The 17,530-nt window shown below is 38.2% G+C and overlaps 3 protein-coding genes across 5 annotated transcripts; 1 reads left to right on the plus strand and 2 right to left on the minus strand.

Annotated features, from left to right (window-relative positions):
• Positions 1 to 204: 204 nt before the first annotated feature.
• On the minus strand, positions 205 to 2,883 carry LOC114518179 (inhibitor of growth protein 5-like). The gene is made up of 9 exons (XM_028538123.1): positions 2,670 to 2,883; positions 2,036 to 2,107; positions 1,739 to 1,905; positions 1,549 to 1,645; positions 1,324 to 1,411; positions 1,073 to 1,193; positions 932 to 970; positions 787 to 848; positions 205 to 548 (listed from the first exon to the last, which is right to left on the minus strand). Exons 1-9 carry the CDS (start codon positions 2,704 to 2,706, stop codon positions 509 to 511), a joined length of 723 nt encoding a protein of 240 aa, XP_028393924.1. The 5' UTR covers positions 2,707 to 2,883; the 3' UTR covers positions 205 to 508.
• An 811-nt stretch (positions 2,884 to 3,694) lies between these two features.
• On the plus strand, positions 3,695 to 8,372 carry LOC114518090. The gene is made up of 3 exons (XM_028538006.1): positions 3,695 to 4,333; positions 6,905 to 7,205; positions 7,673 to 8,372. The coding sequence occupies exons 1-3, from the start codon at positions 4,027 to 4,029 to the stop codon at positions 7,911 to 7,913; spliced, it is 849 nt and encodes a 282-aa protein (XP_028393807.1). The 5' UTR covers positions 3,695 to 4,026; the 3' UTR covers positions 7,914 to 8,372.
• Positions 8,373 to 8,469: 97 nt separating this feature from the next.
• On the minus strand, positions 8,470 to 16,697 carry LOC114518089 (kazrin-like). 3 transcript variants are annotated; one of them, XM_028538003.1, is made up of 9 exons: positions 15,607 to 16,697; positions 12,149 to 12,343; positions 11,743 to 12,046; positions 11,434 to 11,614; positions 11,282 to 11,335; positions 10,888 to 10,989; positions 10,524 to 10,690; positions 10,018 to 10,144; positions 8,470 to 9,650 (listed from the first exon to the last, which is right to left on the minus strand). In XM_028538003.1, exons 1-9 carry the CDS (start codon positions 16,625 to 16,627, stop codon positions 9,513 to 9,515), a joined length of 2,289 nt encoding a protein of 762 aa, XP_028393804.1. In that variant the 5' UTR covers positions 16,628 to 16,697; the 3' UTR covers positions 8,470 to 9,512. The 3 variants fall into 3 exon arrangements, with proteins under 3 accessions (XP_028393804.1, XP_028393805.1, XP_028393806.1); XM_028538004.1 differs by lacking the exon at positions 8,470 to 9,650 and adding an exon at positions 9,675 to 9,763; XM_028538005.1 differs by lacking the exons at positions 8,470 to 9,650; positions 10,018 to 10,144 and having other exon boundaries at positions 10,520 to 10,690.
• Positions 16,698 to 17,530: the final 833 nt, after the last annotated feature.

Here is a 17,530-nt window from a genome sequence, read left to right on the forward strand (position 1 = left end):
TAAGCATTCCCCACTCCCCTTTTTTACTATAGCTCAGTGGCACACCATCGCCCCAACTTATCCCTGCCACATGGTGGGCCCAGAGGTGTCACTATGAATGTTCTCAGAAGAAGTTAGATGATAGTTCAAGGCCTATTTCTGCCAATATAATTCCCCACTGAGAAAATGAAGAATACAACAGACTGCAAACACATTCTTTTTTCCTATATATTTCAACCCTTTCCTGGTCTGGGACATAGCTATGTCAGTTGAAATTAAATGTTTTTCACATTTCATAAAAATGAGGCAGGACCACGAAAACAGAAGGCTGTGGACACAGCACAAGGTTTTTACAGAAGGATATAAACAGCTTTTAAATGTCATGTGTAAAAGCAAAAGTTTCTGCTGAATAAATAGCCAATATTTTAAGATATTCTAGCATAAAATTCTTCCATATGGTACTATATACACAATCCTTGTGTAGCTGGACTGACAGCATTGTTCATACTCTGCAGAGATGTATTTCCTCTTATTTCTTTTTCTTTTCTACATTGCATTTTGGACAGTACCTGGTGAAGTAAAAAATAATTATGCATTTATAAATGTGATTAGTTAAGCTAGCCGTTGCACAAGGGTGAAGAGAAGCCCAGCTTTCAAGCCTAATTTCTATAGTCCTTTGGGTAAGGGCTGGCTTTCCTCAGTTATGGATATGTAAAGTGCAATCCAGGTCCAACCAGACTTGCAGGTTACGGTATGTGTTTATTCAAACATGAAGTTTATTTGCAGTTAATGGAAAAGGACACCTACCATTTTCCTTTTGGTTTTGTTGTAAGACCAACGCAAGGGAAATGAAACCACTCAATAGGACACTAAATAGAATTGAGAAATCATTTAAATTTTGAAATAGAAGACTTAATATTCTCATAGCAAATCTCCATATTATGTTTAGTACCTCAAGATTATCACAACCAATCATTTCACCATAAGATACCTGGTAAAGAAAATAAATAAATTTCAAAATATAAAGTCAATGCATGTAGTTGTAAGAGAATTGACAATTAAAAGTTATTAGTTATTTGTCAAGTGTACTGACCTGGTGACAAAGACAGTATGTGGGTTCGTTGGGATCTACAGGCATATCAAGTACTTGTACGTCTGGGCTTGGTATAAATGCAGTCACCGCTGCTAATGGTGGAATAACTGGTTCTTCAATTCTGAAATGGTATTCAACTTGGTAAATAAACCATACAGCAACATAAGACTATATCTACCATAGCATATACCAATGTAAAAATGGTAAGAATGCAAGAAGACAAGATAAATAAAGAACAACAAACTACCTACCTTTTCTTTTTTCTTGACTCAGTGCCACCACTTGATCTTCCTCTGGATCTCTTCCGCTTTTTCCCTCGTGATTTTGGCTCAATAATTTCTAGGAGGGAAATGGCTGTAATATACTATGTATGTCTTGAAATGCATCATTACATGAGTTGCTTTAGTGTCAAAAATTGTTAAAATCAATTGTACCAATTTTCATTAACAGAGGCCATCATTACTACTAGGACCTACCATCATCAGAATTGGCAAGTTCTTGTTCATGCTGTTCTTTTAAGTCTGCCTCAAATCTTGCCAGATCAAAATCTAACTTACGAATGTGTTTATCAACCTAAATATGACAGAGAAATATACATAGAACTGGCCTTGCTTTCAATAAAAAGTCAGCAACTGTCAGAGTTTAAAAGCAGGCAAAAGATATTACCATTTCGTATGTTTGCATGGCCAATTGAACTTTGTCGTCTGATAACTCCCTTGCTTTGGCAAAAGACTCTTCAATCTTCTTGAGCTTTTCTGTTTTTTCAGCTGGAGAAAGATTTCTTACGGCCTCAGTATACTTGTCTGCCATGTCATCGATTTCCTGAAGTACATCTGCACGCAAACAAATATATAAATGGTAACTAACACAAAAGTATATAAGAAGCAGAACGTAGTGCAAAGCAAGCAGTCACACTCCATCTACTTAAAAACCTGGACGGCAAATTGCAAATAACATACGCACCTTGTGCCCTCTGATCAAGATCTCTCATTAAAGTGAAATTCCTTTGCAATTCATAGGGAAGATTTTCAATACCTTAATTTAAAAAAAAATTAATAAAGAAATATTTGGTTGCATTAACTAGGGTCTTTAATTCCTAAAGATAGAGTTCAAGATTGTTAATGTTTTAAATGAACATTGATAAAATATATAATCTGAATTTTTCTGGAAAAATTTTTATCACTTATTAACTGAATAATAAAAACTGATTCACTATAGCTTAGTCTTTCAAAGTTTAGATATTGGATTACTGAAAAAAATTGCAATTCTTCATTCCCCGGGCTACACATTATCCCACTACACATATTAATTGCAAAAAGAACTAATTCAAGGAAATCTGAAATGTCTTGTATCATCCCTGGCGATTGCTTTGGAGAGCATATGAAATTCAAATGAAAATGACGTCTATAAAACGATGACAAACTTGTGGTCACAAGTAAACAACGCAAAACAATACTCAAACAACTAACTATATAATTAATGGCGGGAAGGACGAAAATGTATTTCGCGAGATTAGTTGCAATATACACTTCAAATTTCATCTATATTTGGGTTTTTTAATCAAAAGTTAGGAAACAGTGTAATTTTTTAGTCTTACTGTCTAGATAGTGTTCCAGGTACATGGCTGTACACATAACACGCTGAAATATCGACGTTTTAGATCACATTTTTATTCAAAACATCAAACGCTTTCGAAAATCCAAATGCAAAATATTTGATTTATTGCCATTGTCGACAATTTCCGAACATGAAAGCCGGGATCACATCGGGCATTTTCCGGAAGAAGAACGTACGACGCCGCCACACTGATGACTGATCACAAAAAATATACGAACTGGATAGTCAATAGGACAATGTCGTCTGGCAGTAGATATGCACGATAATGTAACGACATCAACTCACTACTCATATAACGTTCATTAAAACCTGATCTAGTGATCTTATCAGTGTTCATGCGCGTAAGTCCTTTACTGCCATATCATATTTATTCAGCATTCGTGCTCTCCTTTCCACTCGGGGGTAAACTTGTGGATATTGGAAATGAGAAAAAAACAAATGCTTTACTGTTGTGCATAAGTCACTATTGACCGGCCTAAGTAAAATAGTGCCATCAGTCCAGCCAAATGGTCTAACTTTCCGGGTCACGTACGGCTTAAAATTCATGTATAAGGCCTAGGAATGACTAAAAGTGGTTCTGACGAGATCTATCAAATGTGATCACGTTCCTGACGAAGTGCCTTAATTAAACGCTAAATATTTCACAATTATTTTCAATTTTCTTGACCCAAGGCACAATAACTTGCTCGCCAAAACTTTACGCTTCGCGTATTATATAATTAATGCAAGCATAGACAATGATGCAAGCAAATTGCAGCAGCGCTGTAATTGCAGGTCTTGATACAATTAAAAATATAAATTTGCAATTTGTATTTATTTTAAGATGACGTGCTATTTATACGCGTGATACAATCGCGCTTGGCCATGAAATATTACAGCTTGACAAACATTGAGCTTTATTTGTTTGACCAAATGACTTGCCAAAAAAAGAAATCTACGAACGACATCATGTTAACCTTAGAGAACAACAATTGTATGCCAATGAAATCAACCAGCTTTTGACAGCCAATCAGAATAATGCATAATGCGTTCGCTAACCAATTAGAATGCAGCCGGCACTTGCTACACTGTCGCAAGGAAACCATGTAAACATTGTAGCTTTTACTCGAATTCGGCGGCAAATGATACGTTATAATTTCAAAACAACCGTCAGTTTCAGACTAAAGTTCTGTGTAGTCAACCGCTAGACACTACTGTATTGATTCCGGGATAAAGACAGAAATTTCTGCTCGCTGTTTGACGACAATTGCATGATAACTCTTTGACCATTTGGCGAACTTCCAAAGCACTCGATTTGAAACGTTGTTCAAGACTATGTAAAATTCCCACGAAAAATTATGGCTGAAATAATCAACGAGGATAAACTCACAGTCACAAATGATGATCAAGACAAAGATTTTAATCAGTGGAGACAGCCTAAGACTCCGGAATCACCAAAGACACCAGAGGAAATAAAGTCAAATTCGCCCGAACATTCGTCTGTGCAGAATAAGAGTTTGTGCGGCGTCAAAGATTTATCGAGACTTAGTCGCAAACGCAGGACGATACTATCGGTGAAAGGCGCTCGAATTTGTTCAAGAAAACGAAGTGAGGACAAGCCTTTTGGATCAGGGCATGACTCGAAACCGAGAACGAGTAAAAAAGGTAGATTTGCGTACGTTTGTATACTTCGTAAGATTTAGTTACATTTTGTGTAATAACACAAGATTTAAGGAGTATAATTTGCGCCCAAATCATCTAACATCGGGAGCGTCGAAATACATTGAAAATTTGTCAACGTAACTTTCGGCTGAAGTCGTGTATATGTTCGCAATAAAACGGTAGATTCTTGCTGTACGTCAGTGTAGTATTGCATGGAAATTTTTTTAACAGTACGCTTTTGCCAGGTGGTTGCTAGTATCGAGGCTAGTATTATGTGTTTGCTACAGCTTGTGGCTGCGTGTTTCAGCTTTCAAATCGTGTCCAACATGTGCACAAAATACATGGAAACCACGAATGATCGTTAGCTTAAAATGCATCATATTTCAACGATATTTCACCGTACTATTGTAGTTTGTTTGGGGATCAAGCAACGCGCGTCCCGCCCTAATGCTTTGATGTAATGACGTAATTTTAAAATACTACAAAATATTGCCCTCTCGAGCGCAAAAAGCTCTTTGAAATGAAACACTTAAAACAATCGAATAAATACACAATTTATCGCTGAAACGCTGGCTTGAGGAGTCCATATGTGGCCGTACTGTGCTTTACTATAAATTGATAGGTCTATACATTAATAGTTCCCTCAAGGTTTGAAGACAATGACGTGTTTTTCCAACCAAAATCGAGCCGCAAAAGCTGAATCATGACCTGTTATAAGATATTTAAATGTTAATGGGGTGATTAATCTTGCTTTGTGACCCACTTGTGGAAATAGCTCGATATTGGCCCTGTCGCTTTTGCTATGTTTTGACGGAAATATTGTAGAAAACCTGCGCGTTTAGATCTTATCTATACCTAATTATTGTGCTAAATAACTTGCAAGATTCACTACATTGGAACCCTTGAACTATGCAGTTAATGGAGACGAGTTTTATGCCAACAATATTAGCCCACGGATACTTTTGCTGAGCAATCGAAACGCTTCTTCTTTGAGAGATTTGAACGTCTTACTTCTACGTGCAGTGTCTCATTTTACCCTGTCGTCGTACATGTAAATAGAGGATCAAAATTCTTCTTTTTGAATTCGGACAAAGCAAGCCAAACCGCAAAAGTTAAGGGAGGCTAGAATGCAAAGAAATCGAAATTATTTAACGAAACGAAAGCACAATCACCAGCAGTTTGTGTCTTTGTGATACACACTTGCGTGTTCGAAGTTTGATATCACTGAAACTTGCGAGTTGTCGTCTTGTCGACCGTCGTCACACCCGACAGGTGAAATTATAAAATGAAATTATTAAATGCGGAAAGACGATTATAGGAATGAATGTAGCAAACTCATGCAATAATTGCAACTATTTTAAAAGTTTAAAAAGTTACAATATAATTTGTACACGAAGCATTTGTTTCTCCGAAGTTAAGTCTCAAGAAATCCCAGCTAAAATTTTTTTCCATTTGCTCGTGTTTACGACATAAAAAAATGACAAATTATTTTCATTAAATAATACCCTGCGGGTGGAATTTCTAATTCTTTCAGGAAGTGCTGGGTTGTCAATGAGTATTACCACTAGTCTTTTGTAGTAGTCTGCATTTTTTATTGCCCAAACACGGTACATTTTAGGCAGATTTTTAGTTCGCGATGACGTGGACCTCAGAAACGGAATAAAATGGCGTTACCGTATGTGCCATCTATCATGCATCAAATTTGAATACAATAGGAATAGTATATACCCAAACCCCCCTCGGAAAATAGCTTTTCTTAAGATCACTAGTTATTTGACTGCCGGACTAGCGTTCTAGGATTGTCGTTTTTCGAATGCAGGCATTTTTCAAAAGCCCTATTCAAGTTCATGATGTCATTTAGATGTAATTCATACACTGAACAGCCAAGAAAGTCAATAAACATTACGGGGTTTAAGGTATAGATGTGACATCACATCTTATGTTATTTTACTCCGTAAATAAATGGCAAAAATAAAAGATTAATGGTTCTATTCTAAGCTGTAGACTGTCCATGTTGTATTTTTGAAATTTGAAATTGCAGATTAATGATTGACAAAAATGTCAATCACTGTATTATTTTATTTGGTCACACAGCTTAACACTCTCGGTCTATTGTTAAGACACCTATTTGCGAATAAATTGTGATTGTTTTAGGAGGCACACCCAATGACAAGCCGGAAACATCTCACAATAGTTAAATAACTATTCCGGGGATTTGCATAGTTAATATTTATTCAGGAGTAAAAATCAGCCCACATCCAACACAAAGGTTTTGCACGGATATCCTGAAAAAATACCTCTTTTAGAAGTCTGAGGTCTTTAAAACGTTTTTAAAACTCGTGAGTTAACGGTGACGTGGGTGTATGGAGATTCCAAGTCACTCTTTCCTAGTAATTCTTGTGACTTTAACAGAATGAACGGATGTTTTGAGCAGGCGTTTTGATCTGAGAATAAAGACTTTAAAGTAGAGTTTTGACGAGTAATATCCCATCGCCGATTAGACAAGTTTCCTCATTCCTATAGCGAGTGCTAAGAACCTTCATTGATTCAAAATTATCAATTTATTCCTTTCAGAACCACTACCAATGAAACAACGTTCGCTGCCTCAATCATTTTGGCTTCAACCAAACTCGATCAAATCCAGCTCAATGGCGCAAAACACGTATTCCCGCCTTCCACCCCTCTTCCCTGAGGACCACAACCCAGACAAGGAGTTAATGGAGAGGCCCGTCACCCCACCTGAGGAGAGACGAGAACACCAGCCTAGACCGCCAAAGAGAGTGGTGACATCTGAACCAGATACTGAGCTGTTGTTTAGTCTGTTTAAAGCCGTCACTGGAAATCCTTTGGAAAAGAAGCTGATCAAGAGAGGAAGGTGAGTGATTTGAAGAAACTAGCAGTGAACTCTATTTACACTGGAGCGATAACTCATGGTTTTTTGGCAGCCATCTTTGAAGCCAATATATTTGAAGCCGAATTAGGGACCAGAACCAATCGCTTTTAGTTTTTGTTGGCGAGATGACAAAAACAATTGAAATAATAAATCTAAAAATGGCAACCGAGTTGTCGTCCCAGTTTAGATATAGAGTTCACTGGGCCAGTCATAGAAGAGCGTCAAATCCATCCTAAAATGAGTAAAAAAGAAAACAGATCCTAGCACCCAGGACACATTCTACCCAGACTTTAGAAGGTTGAGTGAGATTTGATAATCTCTTACTATATTGGCTCCCTGTATATTGTCTTGACCAAAAGCTTCAGTTCACATACATGAAATATCTACATACCATAAGAATATTCACAGTGGGAATATTTTGAAAAGTACTTAATATGTTTATTTGCTAGGCCTAAGAAAATCCACTCTGAAAAGCTCCCCATAGTCAGTCACGAAGATGACCCGTGCATGGTTGAAAATCTCACTGGCAGACTCTTTCCCCAACTATCCCTCGAAAACCATCACCGCTCCGCCGACGCAAGACTAGCTTCGTTAACCGTCCACGCTGGGAACCATTGCATTCAACTACCCACACTTGCTGTGGATAATAACTACCCTCAGATGTTGAGTCAGTTGGCACAAGTTCTGTGAACAATGCGTGTAATAATAGGGTTCAGCTTAAAGCCTGAACCTTAATCCATCGGATAATTTTTCTCTTTTGCTGAGCAAAAGCTCAGCTCTCTAAAATGAGTGACATACATTTCTTCATGATTTCACCAATTTGCAGACGTTTTCCGTTTTTAACTGCAGTTTGCAATACATTCGTGCACAAGCGGTATTGCGCATGTGCAAGTCGTGAAAGCATGTTTTCGCCCGCCAGAAGGCAGCATCGATAGATGAAATTGGTGGAAAGCGTATTTTTTAGCTCGACGCGTTTAGCTAAGTCGTACCTGCAAGTTGCAGTAAAAATCGTTTAGTCCATGCATGTGTATACATGTTCGTGTGCATCGTACAGAGTAATTTATGGCCGCTGTAAAAAAATGTACGTATATATATATAGAATATATGTAAAATAGAGATCTTAATATATTATTATTAAGTTGCAGTTTTAGAGAAAAAATAAAAATGAAGAATATTTCATTCTACATGTATGGCTACACTTTTTTTATGTTTTCTAACCGAAAGCTTGCTAAATATTGCTGCTCTAAGTAATGTCCTCTTTAAAATTGAATCTCAAATTAAACTGTTTACCTGGCCTGGGAGTCACCCTCTCACCATTAATCTTTTTTCAAAAATAGAATGTCAATTTATTTAAACATTTTCATATTGAACATTATTCATAACATTAAAAACATCAAAGGGATCGTCCAACGCTATAAATACTTGTCAATAGGACCAGGGCCATCCTCGATTTGGTGCACATTTATGTATTCATTTTCACATACCGTAAAAACAACCGCTTTCGCGATCGAATGAAATCAGTCAAGCATAGGACGAATATATGAATATGCACCGATTAAGTGTCGGCCCAAAATCAGCCTTGTCTCCAAGCGCTTCATTGGAAGACAAAGATGGCATTTCTTATAGAGATCAGTAGCTGAGAATAGCAAGTGTGTGTGGCTGCCCTACTGATCTCTAAAAAACTGAATACAATTCTTTGTCTTCCAATAAAGCGCATTGGTACGAGGCTGGAGAATGGTCTAAATTTAAGTTTCCTCTAGAATATAAAAACTAACTGATAAATTCAGCATGACAACTAATTATGTGAAGTCTTTCTTCCGGATTGCATTATTCTATTTTTATCAAATTTGATTCGAATGTGGCGCGCAATAATTCTTGCTTAAATACAAAATAAATCAACTAAGTCTAAGTGCAGCCATTGTTTGTCAATCTCGTAGGGCATAGCCAGCTTCGTACCCAGGCTTCCGCCATTGGGAAAACCCTGGGGACGAAGTTGGTCAGGTTGATCCAGAACCAGCGATCTGACCAACCATTCCCAGTGTCGTGGTTAACGTTCATTCATTCTCAAGGCTCTTTTTCATTCGTCGCAAACAGTACCACGCTCCGACCGTTTTCATCCAATCAAAATGCTTCTGGGTTCATTATATGCAAACCCTCAAAGCGCGCGCGTGCGCGTTTCTGGATGTGTTAAAAAGAACCTTGCAAGTATGCATACGTTTGTGAAAGACAGCACCGAACCTTATCGCGCCTTCCTACCTTGTCGCGCATTTTCTATTCACCTATAGATAACTATTCAACCAAATTCCGTTCACAATCAGTTGATTTCGGTCGTTCAATAAGAGACCGCCTGGCAGTAACATTTCGCTTTGGTGAAATGTTCGGGGACACATTCAGGGCGTCCTGGGTACGCCTGCTTGGTTCCAATAACTGCAAATATATAATTTGATATTACTTACTTTTTATGGTGTAATTTTTTTATCCACACAAACATAAAATATACGCTACAGATACACAGAGGAATCTTCGAACTGTACATCGGTCTGGAAGCGGATAATTTGGCTGATAGTGAACTTTTACATTTAGAACTAATCTTCGTACCATTAACTCTAAACTGTTCAGTCTTCGCAAACTCCCCTTTGTACAGTCTGACACTACAGGGAAAATTAAACTTTACACTGTTCTCCCTACTACCACTATTACTATCTATTGTGGCCCCTAGGCCCAAGAAGTTATCTTGATGATGAATCTACAGTAATACGGTAGGAAACTCTAACATTGTTGTAGTTATACTAACCCTATTAACTTCATCATCGTTGCTGACGTCATACTCTCCAGTGCGACGACTATGGCGGTGAAAGCTCTTTGATCTTCCACGAAGACTTCGTCTCGTGCTTCCACGAAACTTAACGCCCATGCCAGCCCTTCACCATGCAACAAACAAATATTGATACCTTTACTCTCTGTCTTATGATTGTTTTGATACAAACAGAAACAAATGGGATTTATCAACTAATCCGAGATTAGCTAATCCGAGATTAACAAAGCGAAATGACTTTGAGGTATTGAAATGAGCAGATAACATGATCATGGCAATATATAATCATCCCAACAATAGCATGCGCTTGATTTGTCTCATAAAGACTTATTTCAATACCTATCTCACATTTCGTTTTATCTCGGGTAAATGGGCTCATGTAAACAGCCCCTCAAGTCCTTCGACTTGTATACTGACTCTTCTAATGCTTTCCTTAGAAAAGTCAGTATTATCTTTTGACGCACAAAGCAGTTTAAACAATCTACCTGGCGTTAATCATCAAAGATGACAGCTCCCCAATCAAGTGCTTCCTGACGGCCGTTTTCTCCGCAGGAATATTCAAACACAAAGCAAGTTCCTCAGGTCCGAATGAGTGATTCAGAACCAGAAGTCCACCAAAAACACCACTGGAACGTAAGTTATTGGAGTACTCCTAAAAAGAGAAGAAACGATCACTTTCAGCTGAGAACATGAACCTCAAGTTATGTTGTAGCATATTTAGAATACGATCTCAGTCAACTTGAATTTAAATATCTGAGCAGGACTATTTCCTATTCTCAGTTGGCTGGAATCAAATGAATTTCATTGACATGTCTGACATCGCAATCATAAATCATAATCCATCCGAACCTTCAAGTTAATGGATTCACACCATCGAATAACTCGTTCATTACTCCAGACAATGGGGTCGTGATCGTATTCATCGCATTTTTCCTTTCGTTTTGCAAGAACCTGCAGGAAGGGAGAAAAAACGTATACAATATCTCCAAGTCCTGCCCCGGTATCTGACAGAATCTAACAGTGGTGTGTTCGCACTTCTTTGCCAGGTAACTTGATGTAACATGCCAATCCTCTAGGAACCTTTGCCAAATAGGTGGGCCAACGATTTGTACGCAACCGTTGTATAATTGATCAAATTTAAGGACACTGGTCACCCTCCTCTCCTCTCTAACCTCCCCGCCCATACGAGCCTCGAACCTCAACACCTTAAAACAGATACCAAGCTAGCTGAAAACAGCTTTACCTCTCTATCAAATCCCAGATGCTTAAGAAGTTCAACACCAAACAAGATGCTATCCTATAACGAAAGAATTTGTTTCATAACTTACTGCAAATCGGACCAAAAAGTTTCAGAATTCACAGATGCACATCTGTTTCGAATAACACGTATTTTACCTGATGAGGTTTGGAAGTAATGTTCAAGTACTTTTCAATATCTTTGCGCGTCATAGTGCTAAGCAAACGGCCGTCGACCATCTGGGTCTCAAACGTGAAAGCGTATTGGCTAAGACCAATGTGAGTCAACCAATCATGAGCGACGTAATGATGATCAACGTCCCCCATCTTGGGATATTTCCTAGATCGATACGATAGAAAATAACATCAATTAGCAAAATAAATTGTCCGATTTCGTGAATGCTGCTCTAACTAAGAGTGCTTCACGCCTCACGTAGTTGATTTAGTTCCTTAGTTCCTAATACTTACACCGAAGCGGGATGGCGAAAGTCTTCAATTGCTAGTCTTATCTTTCTGCGATGGATATAACTGATAATCCCTAATGATTTGGAAAGTTCAGTGTCGCTCATATCAGCCAAGATCTTTCCACTCTTGACGTTTTCCATACAACGATCTGTGTACATAGGCATTTGCAAGTGTACATGTAGGAAGGCAATGACGGCTGGGGATTTCCATTGCGAAATAGGGATAGTTTTGTGCGACTGCCATATCTGGGCCAAGTCCGATACATCATTATCACCATCGCTGCTTAGAGATGACAGAGGGCGACGTCCTAAATAGTCAAGACATGTGTGTTTAATGATCGATGTTAATTGGATCAATGAGAGACGAAGGTGATTATGGTAATTTTGCGGCACACACAATCCTTCCTTACCCCTTAAGTCTACGGACTTCTTTTTTCCACGACTGAACACTCGTACCAATCCCAAACGGCCGTACCTCCTTCGTTTCTTGTAATACGTCAGATCGTCAGCCTCGGTTGCATGATTGGTATAAACCTCGGAGTTCGAAAGAACAAAATCACTCGTGGGAGTCTCCGGTCCTGAGACAATACTCGTAGCCAAAGAATCTAGTAATATTTAAACCACAAGTTAAACACTTGTTGTATGGATGTATGGAAAGTGAGATCGCTGAAGCTACCATATAGAGCTAAGTTGGCAAACTAGGAGGTCTACACCCACACGGGAAAACTGTGCATGACGAAATCTTTGTAGGGAGTTCAATCCTAGATTTAACAATCCTAGGTGACGAGTGATTATGCACAGAAAGAAATTCCAAGCACGATCCGAGCAAGAAATTGTGCCTTATCATGTTCCGAGGTGATGAAATATCCCATTGAAATGCGGCAAGGGTTCGAAATCGTGACGACAGACGCACGTTTGTGTCTTGTGACACGGGTATATTGTTAACAAAATCAAAGACCTTGAGAATGTTTAACAACACTTATCGCCCATTCGTTTCTCTAAACAGAACACACGGTTTAGGATAATACAGTTTTCCTGTACAAACACATACTGTTTGGCCTTTGTTTACTACTATCATTTCTCTAATCACAGCAGGAATTTTGCAATGGTAATTCTCAAAGCGATTTGATTGCTACCTGTTTCAATTTCCATGAACATTTCTAGTAAATCTTTCGATATCTACGATTTACCATTCGTGTTAACATTTCTGGTTTGATCATAAATGCCTTATAGTGTATAAGCGAAAGTTATGTTGCTAAGTTACTATATATACGGCTGTTCACAGACGTTTTCATGATGTTAATCGCACCGCCTTTCAGGCTTTGACGAAATTCTTCCAGGAAATTCCAACCATAATTAGTAGAAATAGCAATTTAATCAATTGTACAAAGGTGACGAATTGTCTCTTTAAAAAGATGACTAAGATTCAGGGAAGTCTATGATGAATGAAACTTTGAGGACCTAGTCCTTTCAGTTTTACAGATCACGTCTCGAAACAAATCACATCTTGAAGTGGAGTAATAAAATAAAAGGACGCACGTTTCTTTGACATTTATGTGAAGGCGATTGGTTAGGTCGAAGACGACTTGTTAGGTCGAGTGTAAACAAAAAGAAAAGGGGTTTTCATTACAAAGTTGACAGCCAAACTAATTAATTGCAGAGGCAGATCTAATCACTGATAAACTTTGGTCCTACCTAATACACCTGCGACCTCTGGCTGTCACACCTACGTTGGTCAGACCCCGATGACTTTTTTGGGCTACCTGGCACCATATATTCAAAATTTCATCACAAGCTTTTGATATGATAAATGTTTATGTAGGTTCTTAGCCGACGAGATGTTTTGATTAATTACAAGTCAAAGAGAATACTAATACTAAGAGTAATACAATGAAGGTCAAAAGAACGAGCTATGAAAAAAAACTGATGTTGAAAGAGCCAAAGAGGGTAGTGTAAAACAGCAAGGAACGAGTAATATCCCCAAAATAACTACATTTCAAATGCGGAAATAGGTTATTTTCATTCCATATATCAAAAGTTGGCTCACGTTCGTCGCTGAATGCACGTTTTAGGGAGAAAAAGATGCCTAATAAGTCCTAATAGCTAGAAAAATCAAAATAGCAGATGTCTGTTCCATGTTCAAATGATCGATTTCTAATCAATTGCACATTCTAGACTATTCGTGATTACTTTTCATTCACAGGCGATATAATAATCGTATCATTTCCGCTGATATTGGGCGTTGTAGGAAGAAATGTTGACCTTTACTTCATTATTATTGGATCTGTTTTGATAGCGCTCTCTGCCGGGGTACTGAGTGAACAAGAATACAATATAATTTCAAAAGATCGATAATGGCAAAAATGAGGAGTGATGAAAGCGGTCTATATTAAAGGCTGGTTTTCACGTGTCGTAATTCGTATATCGAAGAGTGTCGTAGTATGTCGTAATCCGAACGTAAATAGTGCAATATTCCGGATTATAACGAATTACGACTCATGAATTAAGACAAAATACGAAGAAGTTGAGAAATAAGGGAAACAAGCTCTAAACCGACCATAAAGATCCACAATATGACTGCTCAAGGAATCGTTCATTTCTGAGAATTATTTAATCAGTATTGCAACATCACGAATATTCCCTTTTTTGTTCAAACAACTTTCATATTCCAGACTATGTTTTGCAGTACCACGGTGACTTCAGCGAGAAGACAACATCGCTTATATTAAGTTAAGTTATTTTGGAACAACGCACTATGTAAATACATTGTCATCGGAAGTCTCATTTGCTGGCATAATTCCCAGCCTTGTACACATCGAAAACCATATCGGGGCATTTTCGATGGGGAGAATAAAAAATAGAAATCTTAAACTGTGTAATCCCTACTCTCTTATCAAACTACACCCTAATTCTTTACGCGATAGCCCTTCGAAAGTTATTACGTTTTTCCTGAAATTCCACTTTTTGTTTAAGCTTTCAAGTGTCGACTTTGACTGTACCAGCACGTGTGAAGATATAATTACGTTTGAGAGGTGCATGACAACAGTTTTGTTTATTTTCAACAAAATTTGTTAATTTATCACAGCGCGCCAAACCCCGCCAATTTTATATGAAATATGAATGCGCGTCAATTTCAAAATGTAACAGCAGCTGTAACAAACAAACGAGAATTCCTTGCGAAGATCAAAATGTCAACAGAAACGTAAAAATAATACTATAGCCGGGAAAGCCTCGATAATGCGCCTTAAATCTTATTTAAGCAAATATAAAGGTGCGAAAATAAATAATTCATGATTTGGGGTAAAATACAGATCAAAATATAATATATTTCGCATGAGTATAATAGGACGCCATGCTGTGAAATATAGTGAAATATCGGAGAACAATAAAGGTCAAATTTCTAAAATTAACTAAAAATTTTCCCCACTTTCACGAAGGGTACAGTTTCGAGACAAATCGATAGCACACGGTCGATCGTATGCTACTAGTCGGGGTTATTTATAGGGTTTTTTATTAAGCCTTTGAGGAGCAGCTTGTATTTTATCACATGTAGATGTTAGTGAAGATTTATTTATAAAAATAACTGCATTAGATTTGACAATAAAGCGATAAGATAATTCATTATAAAAGCAATACTTTTCGCTGGAAGAAAACACAAGCTGGCATTAATCCAGAAACGATTGAAAATCATAATAAATCGTTTCTCACTTCAGCAAGCAACGTATGCAAAACAGGCACACACATGCTAAGGACTTTCGAGTTTAAAAACTCAAACGAGAAACACAAGTGTGGTTACCCGCAATTATATCAAAGATTAATGTAGAAAATTGATCTATTTTTTTTTAAAAACAACTGTTATTACACATACCTTCGGTGGTAAGGCCTTCTGAGGCAGATTGCAGACCAGAATCGTGAATTCTTATGGACGGGACGGGCAAGCGTTTGACTTGTTGCTGGTCCGATTTTGGAACGGGGTAGCTCAAAGTTTGTTGTAATTTCGCGAGTTGATCTTTGACTCCTGCCAGCTCGGTGTGTAGTTCGTTTAGTTGGCGGTCTTTGTCGTCTAGTTGTCGCTTTAGTTGTGTGAATTGCGTCGGAGTTGTGCTGGTCATCAATCGCTTTTCTTCCATCCATTTTTGCTTCTCATTCGCAATACTTTCGACTTGTTGCTCAGACTCACGCATTCGCTCTTCGTAATTCTTGATAAAATCTCTCAATTCGCCCTCTTTGTCATCTATAATACAATAAGCTTCTCTCAACTGCCCCAGCAATTTCTGTTTTTCAGATTTCAAACGTCTTCTTTCGATGTTGATAACGTTTATCGTCTCGTTCGCACGAGTGATATCGTCCTTGTACGAACGAACTTGTTCACCCAGTCGATCACAGTTCTTCGACTTTTCGGTCAGCTCTTGATAAGTAGAGTTTAGTGCTTCGTACTTGGCTTGTATTTCAGCCTTCTCTGCTTTAGTCTGCCGTAACTCTTCCGCAAAATCTGCAGAAATATCCTTCATATTGCCTTGAGAATTAAGCTCGATCAAGCGACGGTCTTGTTTCTGTAGCTCAACTCGTAGTTGTTCGACCTCTCGATTCACAGCCCCCAAAGCGCTGCCGATTTTTGTCGATATTAAGAACTTTTCCTGTTTTAGCTGTCTATTCTCGCTTTCGGCTTCTTCCATAAGCCTTCTCATAACACTTAAACAAGAAATAAGTTCATCGCCGTACTCCCGAAAAGCTATCTTTGATTTTGTATCGTCGGTCGAATACGAGTTGCTACTTGTAAACAAACGGTGTTTCTCCGTCAACTTCTCAAACTCGGATATCGCAGCATTTAGCTTTGGACAAGCGCTTTCCGTTATTTGAGACGAATTTCCGTCGCTAGGCTGGGCCATTCTATTGATGAAGTCTTTGTCTCCACGCCGAACAGGCCGTGCGAGCCAAGCCAGGCGAACGATGGTCGACAAAAATTATAATTTCAAAACTAGTATATTTTGACTTTTGGGCAAGAGTTCGCTGACAACGTCATTTCCGATATGCAAATGTACAAAAGTGAGTGGGTAAATATGGGAATAATAAGAACTAAGAAGTAAGGGATTAAGAATAAGAACAATAGGGGGATTAAAGCAATTGTGCTGGCTGTAGATACTTCGACAGAGTCCCAGACACCCAGCAACAGGCAACAGAAAAACCATGAATGTTTTGATTGTTTTCTTTATTGCATTGATATCCCTGTGTCGTCAGTGCCTTTAAAAAGACAGAACTCTGGAAAAAATTCTGGTCAACATTGCCTTCGCATTAGAAAGTAATCCAGGTAAAAAGACATATTATGGTCTTTATTACCTCAAATAATGACAGAAAGCGCGAACATCTTTAAACAATACAAACACGATAACCTATTATTTTCGTTGCTAAGCCCTCGCAGCAGTAAAAAATGAAAGCATATTGATTAAATATTGGCTGGGGTTGTCGTTTTGCGTATGAAAGGAAATATATACCACGAAACTCTAAGTATGTACACAATGTCATTCATATATATTGCTGCAAGATGACACATATGGCGTTCCTCTGGACGCCGTAAGGAAATAAAAGCTTTTTATGACAATGATGATTGATATTTTCCCAGGGAGTTTGAACTCAAAGCCAGAGGGCACTCTATCTATTCAATTTTTCACACGTCAATGCATGATTTCCATCCTTATCAGCTTACGCTTGGGTCTCTCCCTTTGTTTATTTTTGCCATTCTTGTCAATTGGCAGAGACAAAAATATGACCACCGCAACACCACCCTTTTTCAC

This window comes from Dendronephthya gigantea, unplaced genomic scaffold, assembly GCF_004324835.1.
Source record: "Dendronephthya gigantea isolate DGI-Jeju-01 unplaced genomic scaffold, DenGig_1.0 000010F, whole genome shotgun sequence".
Taxonomy (NCBI): Eukaryota; Metazoa; Cnidaria; class Anthozoa; order Malacalcyonacea; family Nephtheidae; genus Dendronephthya; species Dendronephthya gigantea.

Excerpts from the sequence above, each read along its gene's own strand:
- LOC114518090 (XM_028538006.1), top strand. The coding sequence starts at position 4,027 with ATGGCTGAAATAATCAACGAGGATAAACTCACAGTCACAAATGATGAT. Across the intron at positions 4,334-6,904 it reads ACCGAGAACGAGTAAAAAAG|AACCACTACCAATGAAACAA; the intron begins GTAGATTTGCGT and ends TATTCCTTTCAG. Across the intron at positions 7,206-7,672 it reads AAGCTGATCAAGAGAGGAAG|GCCTAAGAAAATCCACTCTG; the intron begins GTGAGTGATTTG and ends TTTATTTGCTAG.
- LOC114518179 (XM_028538123.1), bottom strand. The coding sequence starts at position 2,706 with ATGTGTACAGCCATGTACCTGGAACACTATCTAGACA. Across the intron at positions 2,108-2,669 it reads CCTGGAACACTATCTAGACA|GTATTGAAAATCTTCCCTAT; the intron begins GTAAGACTAAAA and ends TTTTAAATTAAG. Across the intron at positions 1,646-1,738 it reads CCATGCAAACATACGAAATG|GTTGATAAACACATTCGTAA; the intron begins GTAATATCTTTT and ends TGTCATATTTAG.
- LOC114518089 (XM_028538003.1), bottom strand. The coding sequence starts at position 16,627 with ATGGCCCAGCCTAGCGACGGAAATTCGTCTCAAATAACGGAAAGCGCT. Across the intron at positions 10,145-10,523 it reads TCTTTGATGATTAACGCCAG|GGCTGGCATGGGCGTTAAGT; the intron begins GTAGATTGTTTA and ends TGCATGGTGAAG. Across the intron at positions 9,651-10,017 it reads ACGATGATGAAGTTAATAGG|TTATTGGAACCAAGCAGGCG; the intron begins GTTAGTATAACT and ends ATATATTTGCAG.